The sequence below is a fragment of the Nyctibius grandis genome, chromosome Z (assembly GCF_013368605.1).
Source record: "Nyctibius grandis isolate bNycGra1 chromosome Z, bNycGra1.pri, whole genome shotgun sequence".
Classification (NCBI taxonomy): domain Eukaryota; kingdom Metazoa; phylum Chordata; class Aves; order Nyctibiiformes; family Nyctibiidae; genus Nyctibius; species Nyctibius grandis.
Window position 1 is genome coordinate 46,179,024 of NC_090695.1, and position 18,732 is coordinate 46,197,755.

At 41.3% G+C, this 18,732-nt stretch overlaps 1 protein-coding gene across 1 annotated transcript in view; it reads right to left on the reverse strand.

The window, feature by feature from the left end:
• RASEF (RAS and EF-hand domain containing) overlaps nt 1-6,968 on the reverse strand; it is a 31,918-nt gene extending 24,950 nt beyond the window's left edge. Inside the window, exon 1 of the mRNA XM_068423470.1 lies at nt 6,607-6,968. Coding sequence (XP_068279571.1) covers nt 6,607-6,968 — 362 coding nt within the window. The remainder of the gene's footprint in view (nt 1-6,606) is intronic.
• Between the last annotated feature and the right edge of the window lie 11,764 nt (nt 6,969-18,732).

Here is an 18,732-nt window from a genome sequence, read left to right on the forward strand (position 1 = left end):
ATGGATTTAGATGCACCCCTTCAAGTTCCACACTAACACTACTGTAGATATTCACAAATACTAATGCATAGAAAGAGTATTTTTTGATATACAACAGGAAAGAAACTGTCCCTTTGGACCATCTGGCACTATGGTTAATGCTACCTACTGTGCATGCCTTCCTGCTGCTTCTACAAAGTACAGACGCAAAACATTACTACACAAAAAAGTACAGTATTCTGGCCAAGTACTGCTCTGGCTTTACCCTATCTCATCTCAAAGGTTTTATAATGTAAGCTGTCTGTACAATTAGTAATTAGTAAGTTTAACCAGTCCATATTTGCAAGACTTCATGTAAGAGTTAATTTAAGCAAAGTTATCGTATTCGCATGGTTTCAAAGAGTTCCTGAGAGAATTACAGAAAATAAAACTGCCCCGATGATAACAATATTTGCAATATCATGGGTTTAAAAGAATATGGTAGAATACAGGAGAAGCAGAAGAGGAAAAAAAAAAAAGAATAAAAACAACACTGGGATTAGAGGTATCGGACACTTAGATTATATTAAGGGGCATAATTTCATAAAACCCACAGAGCTACGCTAATTCCTGTCAGTTCATAGTATTTTGGTTTGCTGAATGTACAGTGACTATTTGCCTAATGATCCACACTCTGCATGCAGCTCAGAGGGAGCTGATGGAATTTATCAAAGAATAACTCTGCAGTTGCTCACTATCTTACATGTGTTCCCTATGTAGCTGCCAGAGAGGACACTACACTACATGGGCCCCTTAGTCTGACCCCAAGGGTCGTATTTTCAATATAGTCCTCCACCAAAGATGTACAGAGTGCAATAAACTAGTGCAAAACTGGACGAAATCAAAGAAGTGCCAGTAATATAATACCACCTTCCCTCATTCACATGGTAAAGATTCAGTGTTTCTTCCATTGCTATTTTGCATATATTCACTGGGTCTGCTTTAGAAAGGTGAAGACTGACAAGGTGACCAGTACAATTTCAGGGCCCCCTATGCAGAGTGCTCTGGGGAGCACAAAAACAGCAAAACAAGGTAAAAGCTCTCATAGGCTGAAGCTGCACATGGGCTGTCAGGCTTAGCTGGACAAGGGTTATACTGAGAGGCAAGAAAACTAGACCAAAGTGTTCCCCAGCAGGACTTACTTTGTAGGTCCTTCTGTGTACATCCATATCTTTCTTAACACCATGCCTTGCCAACTACTGACCTCTGTCTTCACTTCTGTCTTCTTTCTTATCCGTGTTTTTACCTGCAGACTTAAGGTCTCCAAACACTTTCTCTTTGTTTTCTTGACCCAGACATCTTTCAAGCACTGGAAAAATACAGTTTCTATTTTTGTAGGTGCAGGTAAAAGCAAAGATAATCACAGAATCACAGAATGGTTAAGGGTTGGAAGGGACCTCTAGAGATCATCTAGTCCAACCCCCAATCACCACTACCCTTAAACTTGTTTTCATGCTGATAATATGCTCCCATTCCTGAGCTTTAGAACACTATTCTAATGTTTTTTTTCCCAGGGTAGGTGAGCTTCTAACACTATTCTCATCACTTGCAGTAGCTCTGTTCTGGGATGGGCATGAAGGGATGAAGTAAAAGGTGGTCTGAGCCAGGAAGGTCTGAGCTGTGTGGCTGGAGCAAGAGAAAGATCAAGCATTACACATCTGATGATGACCCTTACACTGGAGACCAATAGCCTATGTGTGCCACCAAGAGGCAGAGAAATACCTTCTGAAAAACAGACACATTGGCTATGCCATCTTATCAGCCACCAGAAAAGATCGACCGAATCCGTTTCAAATGAGTTCATCATCTCTTGGAAGTAAACACAAATTGCTGACAAGGGTCGATGCTGTGCTCTGTATTGACTTTGGCAAAAATCCATCCTGGCTCATGACGGCAAGAGCACAACAGGTTTTGGACAGTTTTTTATGCAGCAGCGCCCCTTTCCTTTGCTGTAGCACAGCACTATATCCCATGAGCATCACCTGTCATAGAATCACAGAATGGTTAAGGGTTGGAAGGGACCTCTGGAGATCATCAAGTCCAACCCCCTGCCAAAGCAGGTTCACCTACAGCAGGTTGCACAGGGTTGAGTCCAGGCGGGTTTTGAATATCTCCAGAGAAGGAGACTCCACAACCTCCCTGGGCAGCCTCTTCCAGGGTTAAACTGTCTTCACAGTTTAAGCAGCTCATGTTAAAAACATCGCTCTTTTCTCATTTTATCACGTCCCCCATATTCACATTTTCTGTACAGCTCCAGATGACATGATTGGGGGCAAACTGCTATCATAATCACATTAGGACTTTGGAATTGTAAGATGCATAAAATCTCAGAGTCTGGCAGTACTGGAGTCCGACGAAGAGTCAGCTTGGTCCAAAGTACAAGACACACAAGTAAAACAGACCCCCAGACTAAAAAGCAAAGCAATGAAGTATGAGGACTCTCAGAAGCAGAATTTAACTCAAAAATAGGCATACAAACTTTCTTCTCTAGATTCATCCACTCATTTATGCTCAAATTAATTTAGTTCATTTTCCAATCAGATTATCTAATTTGCCAAGTATCACACAAAAATTGCCTCGTAGGGCTTAAGGGGATTCAGTTTATCCCAGAGTGATCCCACAAGACACAAGAACACACGCAGCACACCCAGTCCCAAGTCTTTGTTCTTTCTGATTGAAGGTCTTTGACGTTAAAATTTCAAAATCTGTTTTCTGGGAAGTTTTTTGCCTGTAAGTTATAGACCCAAATAACTGTTGTAGCATTCAGAAGCACAGGTTTTCTCTTGAAGTGTCAGTGGATGTTGGATCATTCTTTGTTCAAGCTGAGGAATGGAAAAGCATTGCCATTAGGAGACTTTCACACATGGTTAAAGGAGCACATGCCTATTAGGAGCGTGGAGGGAACCTTTCAGTCTTACAACTGAAATCCAAACAGATCTGAGGCTGGCCACATATTAAGAAAGAACACAACACTCAGTAACACTGTCAACGGCTAAACCCTTCCAGTGTGAGCAGTACACCGGAGTACTCACTGCCCGGAGCGCCAAACAGGTAAGTTTCTTAACTTTTTTTGTCTACTCCTGTATCATTGCAAATACTTCTTAGAGGAACAAACTAACAAACATGCCCGAGCTCTCAGCAAAACAGATCTCCTACAGCTCACACAGGTATACTCCAGTTGGCAATTCCCTAAATACAAACCAAAGGCACTGCAATCTTTTGTGTTTAATTATTCATTATACCTGATGGAATATAACAACACAGAACGGTAGCTGCATTTTAAATAAAATTAATGCCAAAATAAAAACTTCAACCCTCTACACAACTCCACTAAAATCTGATTTCACACATTATATTAGGTCATCAGCCTGGAAAGACTTTCCACTTTTTTTGTGCTAGAGGCACAGTTGCCCAATGTGTATGTGTAAAGACTAAGGCAAACAATTTGACTCACGGTGACTACCTCACCAAGAAATATAACTGAATTCAGTCCCAAAAATCTGTTCAGGTTGGGGAGGTAAGGAACAACACTGAAAAGAAACTCTTTGATGTTACTCCTTCTGTTTACCTGCAACGGATACAACCACAGCTCCAGTACAGACCTGGATGTTCTAAAGTATAAGCTAACAGAACTGTGCAACCAATAGACTAAAATATAGAGGCAGGATACATCCCATAATAAAACCACTTTTTAAAACTAACTAGATTCAAAATACGCTTATTTTAGTATATGCTTATTTTAGTACCTGGAATGAGGCAGTACCTGGCAGTAATGTCTGCTACTGATGTCTAATGTCTGCTACTACACTGAGGACTGGGTCAGGATAATGATCTGTTACTGGGTTTCACACCTCATTATGGAGGCTTATTTATGGCTTTTAAAAGCTCAGTCACAGAAACAGAGGCTGAACCATGTGTATTGGTATCAGTGAAAAATTTCCCCTTGATTTCCATGAGCACTCAATCAAGCTCAGGAACAGTAGAGACCACAGGTGTTCACTGCATAATTTTCTCTTGACTTCAGCCCTGGTTTTTACCTCACTACTCCCACCTACTATGCCTTGTTTCTCTCTGTGTAAACCACAATAGCATCAAAGCTCATGTGCCAGTGTTTTCCTAGACTGGGGCCAGAAGGCACAACATTTTGAGGGACTGAACACCAAAATGATCAAGTTAAAAAACACATATGATCAAGAAAAAAAATATGGACAACTAACTCCACTCATCTGTGTTTGAGGAGTTTCTTCTTTACAATTACTTTTCTCACAGTTTTCAACATCAATGCTACAACACACATAGGAAGAGTAATAAACTGCAATGTGAGGACACCAACTGTTTTATAGTATTGAAGATACAGGTGTGTTCCAAGCTAGGTCTGTTTTTCAAAGTACCGTCTTTCCCTAGGAAAAAAACTGAACTGATAAACAACTAAAAAAAATCAAATCATTTAAATAAAAATATAAGTAACTTTTTTCAAGTACCCGCTTGTACTTCACAGAGTTTTGTTACATTTTATTGCTTAAAATCTCTTCTATGCCCAGATTCCTCAATTTCAATATATTCAATTACTTACACAAGAGGTCCTCACTTTAGTGGGACTACTCATATGAAAAAAACTTACACATACCTTTCAACAAAAAAAGATGTGGGCCACAAATGGAAAAAAGTTGAGCTGTAACACAGATCTGCTTCTAGAACTTCAGGACAGGAAAAAGAAAGAAAAGAAGACAAAGGGCACACTGTTCTTCAGCTGACGTTGGCACACACCTAATAAATACAGCCAACTATGAAGGATATTCAAAGCTATTTATAAACCTGAACACAAATAGGAAGCATTTGCATCAAATTACTGCCCATCTGATACACATATATTTAACTATCAAAATTTAGTTCTGTTTGCAATTTTGATGTATAAGAATAATAACACAAATGACATAAACTGTGTCACGATGAATTTAACAGAACTAAAGGACATGTCTGCACACTCAAACCAATGAAAACTATTCCTCCTCCCTCCCACTATCCTCTTAGGAGCAGGAACAAACAACTGAACTATATTCAAGCTGCTGCTGCAAACACAGTAACCAAGATACTGAGATAGGCTTATTACCAAAAGGAGACAGATGCTTTCACAAGCCACCACTGTTCATGAGTCAGATTTTTTCCATCTCCTATTGAGTTTCTGTCTGGCTTTACTAAGTTATGAATTGCTTCTGCAAATTTTCAAACAGCCTTATTTTTTTTCTCTTTCTGTATAAAGCAAGTATGTATCAAGGAAGGCATCATGAACTAGGTAAGAAAGACCTATATGAAGTTACTGATCTGTCCAAAATAGAGCAGTCCAGTAAGACTAACCAATGTTATTTACCCTTCCAGTCCAAAAAGAAAAGAACAACCAACTCCAGTTGTGCACGAGTAGCAGGTTAAGTAACTGAAAATTTCTCTGAAGAAACCTCTCATCTCACAATCCAAAAACATTTTTAAAAGTGGCTACAGCAAAATTATTTGGGTAGATAAGAATTTAAGGTGCACTATATGGAGACTGGTGATAAAAATTTGCCAATTATTTGACATGTGCTCCTGCAAAACAAAAGAGTACATTCAACTCGACTGTTACAAAACTAATGTGCTTTTTATTAGCTTCTGTGTACCTCACAGCCAGGACCCACTGCAACTTGACAGTCTCTCTGGATATATTCATGTACTTATTCTTTTTAACTGCCTCTTAACTAGCTGCTAAGCCCTTAAACTCAGATTGCTTGTTTTCCACCATAAATTTCAATTTTTAAATGAAGCAGAATCACCGCCAACATTTTCATATTAATTTTGAGCACCTCAGGTTTCAGGCAGATTACTGTGAATCACCAAAATATGCCTCTCTAAATTGGAACCAGCTCGGTACTGACAGACCAGCGGTAATCGGGTTTAATCCCAAACCAAGCTACCATTAGCTGTCTTCATTTCACTGACATCGAGGGCAAAGGCTCTCACGGACTTCGGTGAGCAATTCAGCCCGAGAACCGTACTTACGAACACCGTCAACTTGGAGGCAAAGGTGGTGTAGGTCTGCATTTACAAGCAAAAGGAAGACGGGGGTGAAAGAAGGATGCTGGGGGCTGGTCGGGGATGGGGAGGGGAGGAAGTTTCATGTGCGGAGCCGGCAGCACTTCGCATCCCGCGCGTTTCACTGGCCTCATACTCCCACGTGGGTCCCGGGCAGAGCAGTGGAGAGGAAGTAAGCGAGAAGCTGCGCGCTGGGAAAAGAGAGCTGGAACCCCTCAAACCCGGGAAGCAGACGTGGGGAGGGCCCTGTACACCTGCAAGCACAGCGGGCGAGGGGTCAGGCTGAACGCCGGCACGGCCGTTCCCCAGCAGGGTATTGCATCAGCACCGGCGCAAGCTGCTTCCAGGAGGGCCCTTCCCTCTCCGCGGGGCGACCGGGGCGGTTTGCCGCCGCCAGGCCCCCCGCGGGCAGGCTCAGCCCCGGCACCCCCGGGGCCGCAGCCCCGCTCCCACCAGGGCGGTCGCCCCTCCCGCTGCCACCGCCACGGGGGTGCGGGCGGCGGCGCCGGCGGGCCCGGGCCTTACCTGGGAATGTACCTGGCCTCGTCCCCGAGCCGCACCTCGAAGTCCCTCCAGGGCTGCTCCAGCCCCGCGGCGGCCCATGCCGCAGCCACCGCCTCCTCCTCTCCCCCCGTCCCGCCGCCGCCGCCGGGACGCCGCCGGGTGGCGCCGCGGAAGCCGCGGGCGAACTCCGGAAAGGTGATGGCCCCGTCGCGGTCGCTGTCGAGGCGCTGGAAAATGGCCTCGGCCTCGGCTGGCTGCACCCGCAGCTCGGCGCAGAGCGCCGCGAAGTCCTCACGCTCGATACGGCCCGAGCCGCTGGCGTCGCAGGCCAGGAAGAGGGCGCGCAGGCGGGACAGCTCGTCCCCCGCCGCCTCGGGATCCATCGGCCGGCGCCGGGGTCGCGAATCCTCTGCCCGCGGCGGGGACGCGACGGGACGCAGCGAGCGGCGGCGGCCCTACGTCGCGGCACAACTTTGCCGTCGGCTCGGCGGGGCGGGCTCCGCTCCGCCCCGGCGCCCCGCGGGGTCGGGCGCGGTCGGGAGGCGGGGTGCGGGCCGCAGGCCGCAGGTGGCGGCTCTCGCCTGCGGCAGGCGTCTGGCAGTGCCTCGGCGGCCCAAGGCACCCGGGTAGCGGTGCCGGCGGCCGCGGGAGAAAGCGGGCAGGTCCCGAGCAGGCGGCGGGCAGGTGCCGGCCCCCTCTCCCCCCGGGCTCCCGCCCGCAAGCCGGAGCTGCAAGAGCAGGGTGTTCCCTTTCCACACCTCTGCCCAGGATGTTGCTAACAGAACAGGTAACTATTTATAATCATAGAATGGTTTGGGTTGAAAGGGACCTTTAAAGGTCATCTGGTCCAACTCACCTGCAATGATCAGGAACATCTTCAACTAGATCAGGTTGCTCAGAGCCCCGCCCAATCTGACCTTGAATGTTTCCAGGGATGGGGCATCTACCACCTCTCTGAGCAACCTGTTCCAGTGTTTCACCACCCTCATTGTACAAAATCTCTTGTATTAGAAATAGTGTGGCCAGAAGGACTAGGGAAGTGATGGTCCCTCTCTATTTGGCGCTGATGAGGCTGCACCTCGAATACTGTGTTCAGTTTTGGGCCCCTCACTTCAAGAAAGACACTGAGGTGCTGGAGCAAGTCCAGAGGAGGGCAATGAAGCTGGTGAAGGGTCTAGAGCACAAGTCTCATGAGGAGTGGCTGAGGGAACTGGGGTTGTTAACTCTGGGGAAAAGGAAGCTGAGGGAAGACCTTATTGCTCTCTACAACTGCCTGAAAGTAGTAGAGAGGCAGGTGTTGGTCTCTTCTCCCAAGTAACAAATAATAGGACGAGAGGAAACTGCCTCAGGTTGCAGCACGGGAGGTTTAGATTGGATATCAGGAAAAATTTCTTCGCCAAAAGGGTTATCAAGCATTGGAACAGGCTGCCCAGGAAAGTGGTTGAGTCACTGTCCCTGGAGGTATTTAAAGGACGGGTAGATGTGGTGCTTAGGGACATGGTTTAGTGGTAGACTTGGCAGTGCTAGGTTGATGGTTGGACTTGATAATCTTAAAGGTCCTTTCCAACCAAAATGATTCTATGATTCTATGATACCAGGGGTTGCCATGACCCAGGTGCAGGACCTTGCACTTGGCCTTGTTGAACCTCATGAAATTCACGTGGGCCCACTTCTCGAGCTTGTCCAGATCCCTCTGGATGGCATCCTGTCCCTCAGGCATGTCAACTGCACCACTCAGCTTGGTGTCTTCTGCAAACTTGCTGAGGGTGCACTCGATCCCACTGTCTGTGTCACTGATGAAGATATTAAACAGTACTGATCCCAATAGGGACCCCTGAGGGACACCACTTGTCATTGATCTCCATCTGGACGTTGAGCCATCTGGACATTTACAAGCACCACACAGTAAAAACATGTCCCACCCCCCTGCAGCAATCAAATGTGAGTCCCAATACTATGTGGTCACTGTAAGGTGTTAAATCTCATTTCTGTTTTCCATCAGAATAAGAATATTCCTTATGTTCACAGAAGACAAGGAACCTAGGATGACCCAAAGTTTCACTAAATTCTTGCTGACCATGAGTAGTCTTGGAGTTGTACGTTGCTGGGTACGTGCTCACTGCTAACCCATCACCAGTAATTTAGAAATGCACATTGTTAAAATACCAGCTTAAACTGAAAATGCAAAAGCTAAATTCAAATCAATAAACTGAAGGAGCCATTTCTATACAGTGCTCTGTATACAAGAACTAGCATCTTGACAGAAGTCAAGACTTCTTGCTTTCGTTGAAGCTGGACTCAAGACTCAGATTTAATTTGAAGCAGTTAAATTTTAACCGAGATTTTTTTTATTTCCCTGCACTTATTCTTATTTATGTCTATCTGCAAATGTAAATTGTGTATACCAAAGTTTTGATAGAGTTAAACAAAATACAAATCCAGCTATCGAAACAGTGTTCCCGTATTGACCGAAACATAGCCCAAGGCTAAGTACGTGATCCAGTAAAGCACAAATAGTCCAACTGACCTCTCATTAGAATAAATCAGGTACTGTAAATGGGAACTATGAAGTGCTCCTCTGCCTATGAGGTGTGGAATGCCCTCAAAGGAAATTATTATTTTACAGTTTTTGATTACTGTTTTGTCAAGCTTAGGTAGACTTAGCCTAAAATCATGCCAACAATCTATCTCTAGTCAATAAAACGTTTTGTGAAGTGTTCCCTGCACTCTAGAGAAATACAGCTGTTAAGTAATTTGGAATATAAATTTTAGCTTAAAAATATCAGGTAACAGAAGGACTTCAGTTTATGATTTTATACATTTTTTTCACCACATTTCCATTACACAGTTGTAAAACTACTAAGAGTAGCAAAGTGGTATCATCTTCAGATTCTGAGTCTAGCAAAATCTAGTGTTTTAGTAAAGCAGAATTAATTTAACAAAAGTGTTCTTTCTGTTCCACGGTTTCTCATCTGCCCATCAAATTTTTATACCAAACAGTATCATGAAGCCCTTATGCGACTGATGAAGGGTTGTTCAGCCATCGAAAGAAACAAACTTATCTTGCTTACACACACCAGCTCTCTGTTCATAGTAGTCACGACATTTGGCTTTCGGTGTTGCAAGCTCCTGAGCTGAACTGGAACAGCCTCATCCGGGGGTGAACATGTCTCACTAGCCAGACAGGGAGTTCCCACTCTTATCAATGTGCTCACATTCTTGTTTGCTTTTGTGGCTGCAGGTTTATGAGTTGACGTTTGTCAGCAATCCTTATCCTGCCCACTCTCTTATTCACTCTGATGTGTGTATCTCTTGTGGTAGTGACTACCTCGGACTGCTAAGTAGAGGGCATAGACTTTGGACATATAGCTCCCATCTTTTTTTTTTCTCTGAGATTTAATATAATCTTTTCCCAAATTTTTCTCTGTACCTTTGTTTTTATACGACTTGGAAATTGACCCTCCTGCTGCAAAGGTCTGTATCTTTGCGTTCTTTGAAAGCTTTGTGTTTCTACCTATGTGATACAAGTAAACAATAAGTAAAACTGAAAACAAATTGAAAGCTTCACATTAACATTCAGTTTTGAATCAAGCTGTATAAAAGTCTTGCAATACTTGCCAATGCAATGCCTACACGGGCTAGATTTCAGCAGGCAATCCATTGTGCATTCAGTGGATGTTATTGTCTTTGGCATCTCCCTTATTTCCACTGTTACAGAAGTTTTGTCACACAAATCTCAGGCACTGGCATGAAGTACAGTGTGTCATTTAGCACTGCCATGGCATAGGTATATGCTGCAAAACAGATGATGCCTGCAACGTTACACAGAGCCATGCAACAAGTGCTCGCTTGGGAGACCATGGTTCAGTCAAATGGTCCTATAAAACAGCACAGAGTCAACAAATAAAAGATGATTTATTTGATGAGACCTAAGAGTGAGTGGTGAGGGCAGGATTCCTGGCAGGCAATGGCAAAACAGTACTTTGTTCTGAAACTATGTGCCCGTTCTTAGAAGGATCTGTCCCTTCAAGTCCAGCTCTAAATTAAATAAATATACAAAAGCAAAGCACTGTTTCTGTGGTCTAGTAGTGTGGATATGGTACAGGTGGATTTTTAAATTCATAAGGTATCGAAGCTACAGACACAGATATACCTCACATGCAATTTTCAGTCTATCTGTTTTACTTCACTGTGCCATGAAACACACAAGCTAGCCAGAGTATCTGTTTGGCTGAAGCGGCAGAACATGAAATCACGCTCAAGAACTTCAGGGAGGCCTAAGGTAACACATGAACAAGAAGAGATTCATCGTATCAGGACTAAAGTGTCCTGTTGTAGAGAGTGCGAAAAGGTGGGGTTTTGACACTGTTGTAGACAGTGGTAGAGGTTAAATGGAGCAGATTAAAACAGACAGGGAATCCAGAAATGGGAGGTGTGGCACCACGTGACATGAAGACCCATTCATTGTCCCATGAAGCAAAAGAGCAGAGGAGCTGAGCTGGCCAGTGGGATATAAGCTAGAGGACTTTCAAATGCTATTTGAATACATGTGGTCTCTGAAGGTAACTTTGCAGAACTGTGCAGAAGCCCCGAAAAGCTGGTGTGCTGTCCTCCAGGCAGATCCCATACCTGAAATAGCAGTCCTCTTCCCATCCCTCTCAATATATTGTTTCAGGAATCTTACATACATATTAAAGGAAGACTTTTGCTTGGAATATCAAGCATTTAAAAGTTAGAAAATAGAACATAAACTGGAACAATTCTTCAGTAGTTTGCTGCTTCTCATTATTGTATGTGGTCTTGGGCATTATTTACAACTTAATACACACTATTCGGACCTTACTCTGAAGACAGAGTATTTCTGTTCTATAGTTCTTGCATATATTAACTAGTCTTCCCAATATTATGGATAGTTAAGGGAATGAATGGATCCTTCTATGGTTGCAATAACTCTCTTATTCACCTTTGTCTGTTTTATGTTTGGACAGTTTAAGCAATTTAGCACAAACTGTGCGGTTTACTTGGAAAGTAGAGCATAAGTGAAATGGAATCAACCAGTAATATTGAAACATCTCACTGAAAGCAGTCAGTATTACACACAGATATCATACCAACCACAGCACCATGAAAACTAATTAATTAAACTTACTCAACTTTCTCCACTCACTGACACAAACTTTACCATCTCTGCAAGCCACTGTATATCTCAAAGCATCACAATCCCAGTTTGGTGCTCTGTCTCTTCCTTTTGTACCGTGCACCTGTTCATGAACCTCGTCATCTCCCTACTATCAGGAAGGGAAGCACAGTGTGTGCAGGCAGATGAAGGGCATGGTGAGAGGGTGGCATGCAGAGCAGAGTGGCTCTGGGAGGTCTCCAGCAGATGGGCCGTGGTAGTGGTTCTTCCCCCCCTGCTGTTTCCCTTCTCTGCTTTTCTCCTACTGTGCCTTCATTTGCACTTTTTATTACTTTGATGGCATTTTCAACTGTTTACCCAGTTATATCGAGGCATGCACTTCATGTGAAGCATATAGGGTAAGTGCACATACTTAAATGCCAGGTCTGGGCAGATTATAGGCCATTGGTACATACTCTCATTCCCTGCTGTAAAATTTTTAGTACTACTGAATGTGACTCAATAAAAAACTAGGGGAAATGTATTTAGTAACAAGCATCATGTAGACTGTACTTCTCGGATGTATTGCATCATTAAAACCTCTGAAGGGGAAAAGGCATAATCTATATCTTTAAAAACTTAGTTCAAGGCAAAGAAATTAAGAAACTTCCATAATATTGCAAAAGAACACTTTCATGCTTCAACTTTATCAAAAAATGAGACACAAAGTGACATAAAAGCTCTTTGTCAAAGCAGAGTTACATTTAAAAGCCAAAAATAGCTCTCAGGATACACAGAATTTTTCATTCAACTGAAACGTTAGCAGTTGGGACAATGAGGTTATGAAAGACTTTCACAGTTTTATTGATTTCTTGAATGGACTCCAGACGATGACTGAAGTGGACACCATACAGATGAAGCATCTTCAGCCTGCAAGAGAGAAAATAGACCATTAATAAAAGAATAGTGAAGTACCCAAAGTGCTTTTACAGAAATGAAGTATCGGCAGCAAAGGAGGTAGGAATATCTGACAGCCTTTTAAAAAGCTTGTCTGTATGATCAGCTGAGTAGCCAGGGAGATGCTAAAAAAACCAATAATGACTTCTGGGCTTAGTTTGGAGGTGTTAGCAGTCGTCCTCATGCTGGTCTAACAAGAGACTCCAACCCCAGAAAGAACAGAAAAAGACTGTTCTAAAGACATGCTGTCATGTTGCCAATTCTCAAAATCTATAATGGTTTTGAATAACAAGCAGCTGGCAGTAAAGGCTTATGAATTTCATCTTTAACAGGAAGGCTTTCATAATGATTTTAATTACATCTTGGTTCTTTTTTTTATTCCATCCTATTTTTAAGGTGTTAGGAATGCTCACAAATACCTTGCTTTTTAGTGAACAAGAATAGAAATGCAGAATTGGCAGCGTGAAATGCAAAAGAAGTCACCGAATCCTAAATTCCACCTTCAAGTATGGAAGTAACACTTCCTCAGAAACAAAGGGGCAAATGAGACTGTTTGAGCTGGAAAGATCCACAAGCATACTCAGAAAATGAAGGCTTTTCTTCCCTTGTCTTTTCAGTCCCACTCGGCTCAAAGAAATCAAAGCTGCTAGATCCATTCTGTCATTTTCTTGTGGTAAGGCTAGATTGCTACAACAAGCAGTAATTGCATTGCTCTGTGGAGAGAAAACCTGACCACTGCTTAATTTCTGACTATGTCTTTCTCCATAGCTGTAAAAGAAATTAATCTAAAGGAAAACTCTCTGAGTCCATTCATGAAAAGAACTGAAAAGAAAAACAGTTATTCTGTGCACAGAGAAATAACATGTCAATGGAAAAGTCTTTTATTACATTAGATTATTACATGCTGCTCATTATTAAGAGTTTGAATTTCACCGTGGACTAAATATTCCTTCACACATGGTCACAGATGGTGAAATCCATATTGATCAGACTCCTAAGTTTCCTGGTAGTGCTGTAATAGACAGAATAGTCTAAAGAGATAAGCAAAATAAGGTTTCTAGGTTAAGAGGGTATATTTTTTTAACTGAAAGATATATCATCTATCAAGTACATAAACCTTTCTTGTGTTTGAAAGTCTACATACATTTTCCAATTCTGATAGTCAAAACCAAATTACATCTACTGATGAACCTTCTCTGTTCTTGAAGAAATGCCATCTCAAAATGCAATTCCCCATGTGCAGATCTAGTTAACAATGAGCAATGCTGAAGACAGAGGATAGATGTGTCCTTTTCAGGATCGAGAAGAACAGTGTTAGGTCAAACGGACATATCTCCTTCCAGTTAGGATTAGCATTGTCCTTTTTCTGCAAAATGGTGTCAAAGCTCTTTTGAAAACACAGCAAGGTCCAGGTTTTCCTTGTGAACAGAAAGATCACTGTTTCATACTCAGATTTCTACCTCCCTTTCTTGCTCAATGTGTTGGAACTTTTCCCTAGAAACAGGAGAACCAAGTTTAATTCACTGCCCTGCCTGAAGCAAACTAAATTTATTATTCTTTTTCCTCAGTCGAGTGTCCTAACCACAAAGATACTGGAGACAGTGATAGAGTTGAGAAGCATTCAGCTGCTCAAAGCCACTGCTCCAGGCATAATTTCTGGGTTTTACAGTGTATTATAACTGAATAAAAAAGCCTTTACAGGAAATGCTGAATGCCAGTTTTCCCTATGCCAGTGGATCACTGATCCATCCTTCATTTCTGTCTATCTGGCCAAAAAAATCTTACATTATTTTCACAGATTCTGGCTAAATGGTATTTAATCACTTGAGGAACTATAAGACAGCCTAAAGGACAGGGTTTCTTACATGGAGAAAGAAATATCTGAATCTGTTCAGAGAGGAAGACTGAATCCATCTCCCAAGCTGTGTGTAATGCTCTTGCCTTCAAGTTGCTCTATGAAGAAGACACACCCAATCAGTACTTCTTTCTACTTTATTTTGGGCAAAAGTGGCTGCCACTCTTTCATTGTGTGAAACCTTCTCCTGTTCTTATTAGGCAAACTGTGACATCAGAGCAGGCCTTAAAGAATGAGGGAAGAATGTCCCATTTCTGGATTCCAAGAGGACTTTGGCTGTTGAGCTGCTCTGTGCTCGCAGGGCTATTGGACATGCCCACAACTTCAGGCTTCTGGGCAATTTTCCTGGAGAAAACAGAACTGCTCAATGCCTCTTTGAAAGCAGTTTTGGATGGTGTCTCTCAGTCCCCTTGACTGCAACTAATAATCTCAAATGTGCCAAAGCTCAGGCAAAGGCACTGAAACTCAACTTATATTGTTTAGAACAATCCCCTGGCATTGGATGCAGGACAACTAGCATCTCCCAAATGATTTCTCTGTCCTAACACTAAGTGGGAGACAGGATAAGCCAATTTTAATGTGGCCGCCCTGTTTTGGAAGGCAAGTCCAGTTTAATAATAATGAAGTGGACAATGCCATGCCCACTAGCCTCAGTGCCAGAGAACAGTTCTGGTGTTTTTAATTTACTAGGGTAGAAAAATAGCTTGTGTAGGCCTTTTTATTTATAAAAGGTCAGAATAACATTTAGGATTATAATCTTCATAGAATTTACTTCCTGAATACATACTACTTTGCAAATAGTTCAAAATTAAGTGCTGGTTAAATGTGAACACAACTAATTTGACTTTTCTCCACCGAAGCAAGGCTAATTCTGTATCATGTGAGAAATAAAATAAGTGCATTCAAAACCATCAAATAATTATATATTACATTGTACTACCAAACAGTGTTGCAATAAAAGCATGGAGAACTGGACAAGAAGAAAGGTGTAGTAAAGCATCTTCTAAACAGGAAAGTGTTAAAGGAAATTAATGGGGTTTTTAACCAAAGGAGATTAAAGATTACATGACTCAGCTGAAAAGGAAAACAAACAATAAAATAATCACAAAGTTTTAAAGCCACACTAATTCTTCTGGAATGTAAGATAAAATACTGTTCTTGTTAATCTTGAAGAGGAGTGAGATTTTGTCATATCCTTGGACAAAAAACTTGAAAAAACTTCTGCCAGAGTTTCTACCAATTTAAGAAATCCTCTTTTCTCGTCATACAAACTACAGAAAAGACAGTGCATCTCAGCAACATAGTATAAAATCAGAAAGAAAAAGAAAATAACTCAATTGGATGTTTCCTCCTCTAAAAGGTCACTAAAACTAGGTTCCTTCTCATCTGCCTACAAGGCATAAAGAAAAAAAATCATGTTCTTATGAGCCCAAATCAATTAACAGACTTAATATATCCTTTAGATACATGCATTATCTTGCAGATCTTCAAGATTTACACAAAAATAAGTATTTCCAATGTGTTATTTTTCTACAGGTGAAACTTATTCCACAAATTGTATCAATTTTTGCTCACAAATCTTTTACGAAGTAAGTATACTGGCATTCATGTATTCGTAAACTTCAAGTGAATTCTCAAGAACATTTATGGAAAGTTAATTCTGTGTATGTAAAATAGGTGCTCTCAGTGGCAGGATGATCTTCCTTCTGAAGCACGTGACTTCTGAAACCCAAAGCTAACAACTGCCACCAACTTGCTTGCGTTAAGTTAGGCTTCAGCTGTGAGGAGGTCTAAGTGCTTTAGTTGACTACAGGACAGGTCTAAAAGCTGTTGCATATATTCATGTTGTATTTCATACCACTTTATAGCTATGTGACAGTTAAATGTGCTAGCTGGGGTTTTATTTAGCACAAATGGGCCATCACGTTCATCCATCTGATCAGGGAGGAAAAGCATAACATGTGACTTTGTCTTCAGCATAAATGAGGACAGCTCTAGTTTCAAATAGTCATCATGAACTGATAACTTTCAAGGTAAAACTAAGGATGATCCCATGGATAATTTTGAGTACATGGTTTTGAGAAAAAAAAAAAAAAAAAAACTGTTCAAGGCAATCCAGAGCAAAAGAAAAAGTTTTTCTCTTAATTGACAAACTATTTATAGAATGATTTGTTGCAACAGTGTCAAAGATGTGTAAAATCATTCTTACTTTCATGATAAACTCTTTTAAAAACATGGCATTTAAATAAAATACAATCTTTTGTAAACAAATTTACTCTTCATTAATTTCTGTACTATATAGTATTAAAGATACCACTTAAAATAGCTACATCATAATGCTGTAAAATACTATGTTCTTGAGAGCTGTAATTTTGAAAAAGTGATGTACAATCTATAAAAGTAAATAGTTTTAACAACAGACATCATGAATGACTATAACATTATAACACTGTAGTGCAGACAAATTGCTGTAGGGTTAATACAAACTGGTTGCATTTTAAAAGTTAGCTGTGAAAGGCTTTAAAAATATATTTTGCATTTAATGAGAATAAGAATGCTTTCATGTTTCCGTTAAATTCTCAGGATCTGACAGGAAATACTACAACTTTAGCCAAAGACTGAAGGATATTTTTTCTGGAAATCCAGACACCTTTTGCAGTTACTATACAGTTTTTTAATCTCATCCAAAGTGACTTCTCTGCAGAAAATGAGCTTCACACATTCCAGACTGACCTAGCAAAAGCTTGCCAACAGGCACACCCTGAGACGCACAAACAAAAAACAAGTTAACCCTGAATTCTTCCAGATATCTTTAAGAATAACTTTGTGGGTCTTACAGGCACAGCGATCTACACATTACATCATTGTAAGGGCTGAGTCAGCTTTACTTTTGGAAAACCATAAATAAATATTAAATGCAGAATCCTAGTAATATTGATGAAATTTGAATTTCATTTTCCATGCTTTAGAAAAATCGAAGGAAAGAAAGGGAAATTATGTATAGGCTGGGAAAGGAAAAATCTCCGGAAATAATAGCAGGATTTGTGAAAATTTTTAACTAAAGGTGAATTTTAATGTATAACTTTCAAGGTTAGGAAGAGGCACTTTGACCACATGTCCAACTTAAATAACTAGTTTTCCTCTTCTTTGGTGTGTCGCTGCTACTTCCTAGACGCTATAATTTATCTGCGTCTGCTAGTAAGTTATTAGACCATTTATTGGCACAAATTTGGCCAGTTCTAACTAACACTCTCTGAACAATTCCCAGCAGCCAGAATGGTTCAGAGACTGTTCCCAAAACAGGGTGTGTGTGCAGTCAGACTGCACAGACACGTTGTGCCACGTGGAATGATTTCAGTGCCCAGGAATAATCCCAGGCACACTCATTAATTTCCTAGTACAGATGTAATAGCTATTTCTTTTCTCACAGGACACTAGGGTGCCAATTAATTCTGAAGAAGAATTGTCGAGTGGCACGTTTCTGGAAAGTGATCTAAAAATATATAAATATATCAATGACTATGATAAAGAAAAGGAAGTCCCTCTTTCTTTACAGTTCCCATTTCCTATAGTGGCAAGCAGTTGTAAGTGTTTCTAACAACTGCTCCGTGGCAATTGTGTGGGTTTGGTAACTGAGCTAGAATCAGTCCATATAAATGCAAGATGATTCGCAGGTCTGTCAAGAGTCTTGCCACTGCTTCAGCAGGGCCACGTTTCTGTCCAGACAGCTTAAGCAGTAAGAAATAAAAATTTTTAAAAAGCACATATCAAAACTAATTAATATAAAGAGACATATGTGACAATTCATTAGACTGGACCAGCTGTTCTTCTAAATTTCATTTCAAACTAATTAAATGCAAAATGTACCAGCTGTAGATTTAAAATAAATTTATTCCATTATGTTTAAATAAAGATAAACAGAATTGTAACATGATTTTGGCTTTTAAAAAAGATGTGAGTTTTATACAATGTTTTAAAAAGTAAGAGCAATTACTGTAATTTAAAACACAGCATCTAAGATCTAAAGAAACATAACTGGCAACAAGGAATTTACCAGTCTGTCTCAGGTTTAACCTGCAGCTTAGAATACAGTTATCATTCTCATTTGCAGGGCAGGAGGTGGTGGTGTTGTAACTTCAGTTGCTACTTTGACATGAATACGTGCTATTCTGCAAAGCCTATGCATCATGCAGTAAGCTGTAAGAGCTCGTTTTCAATT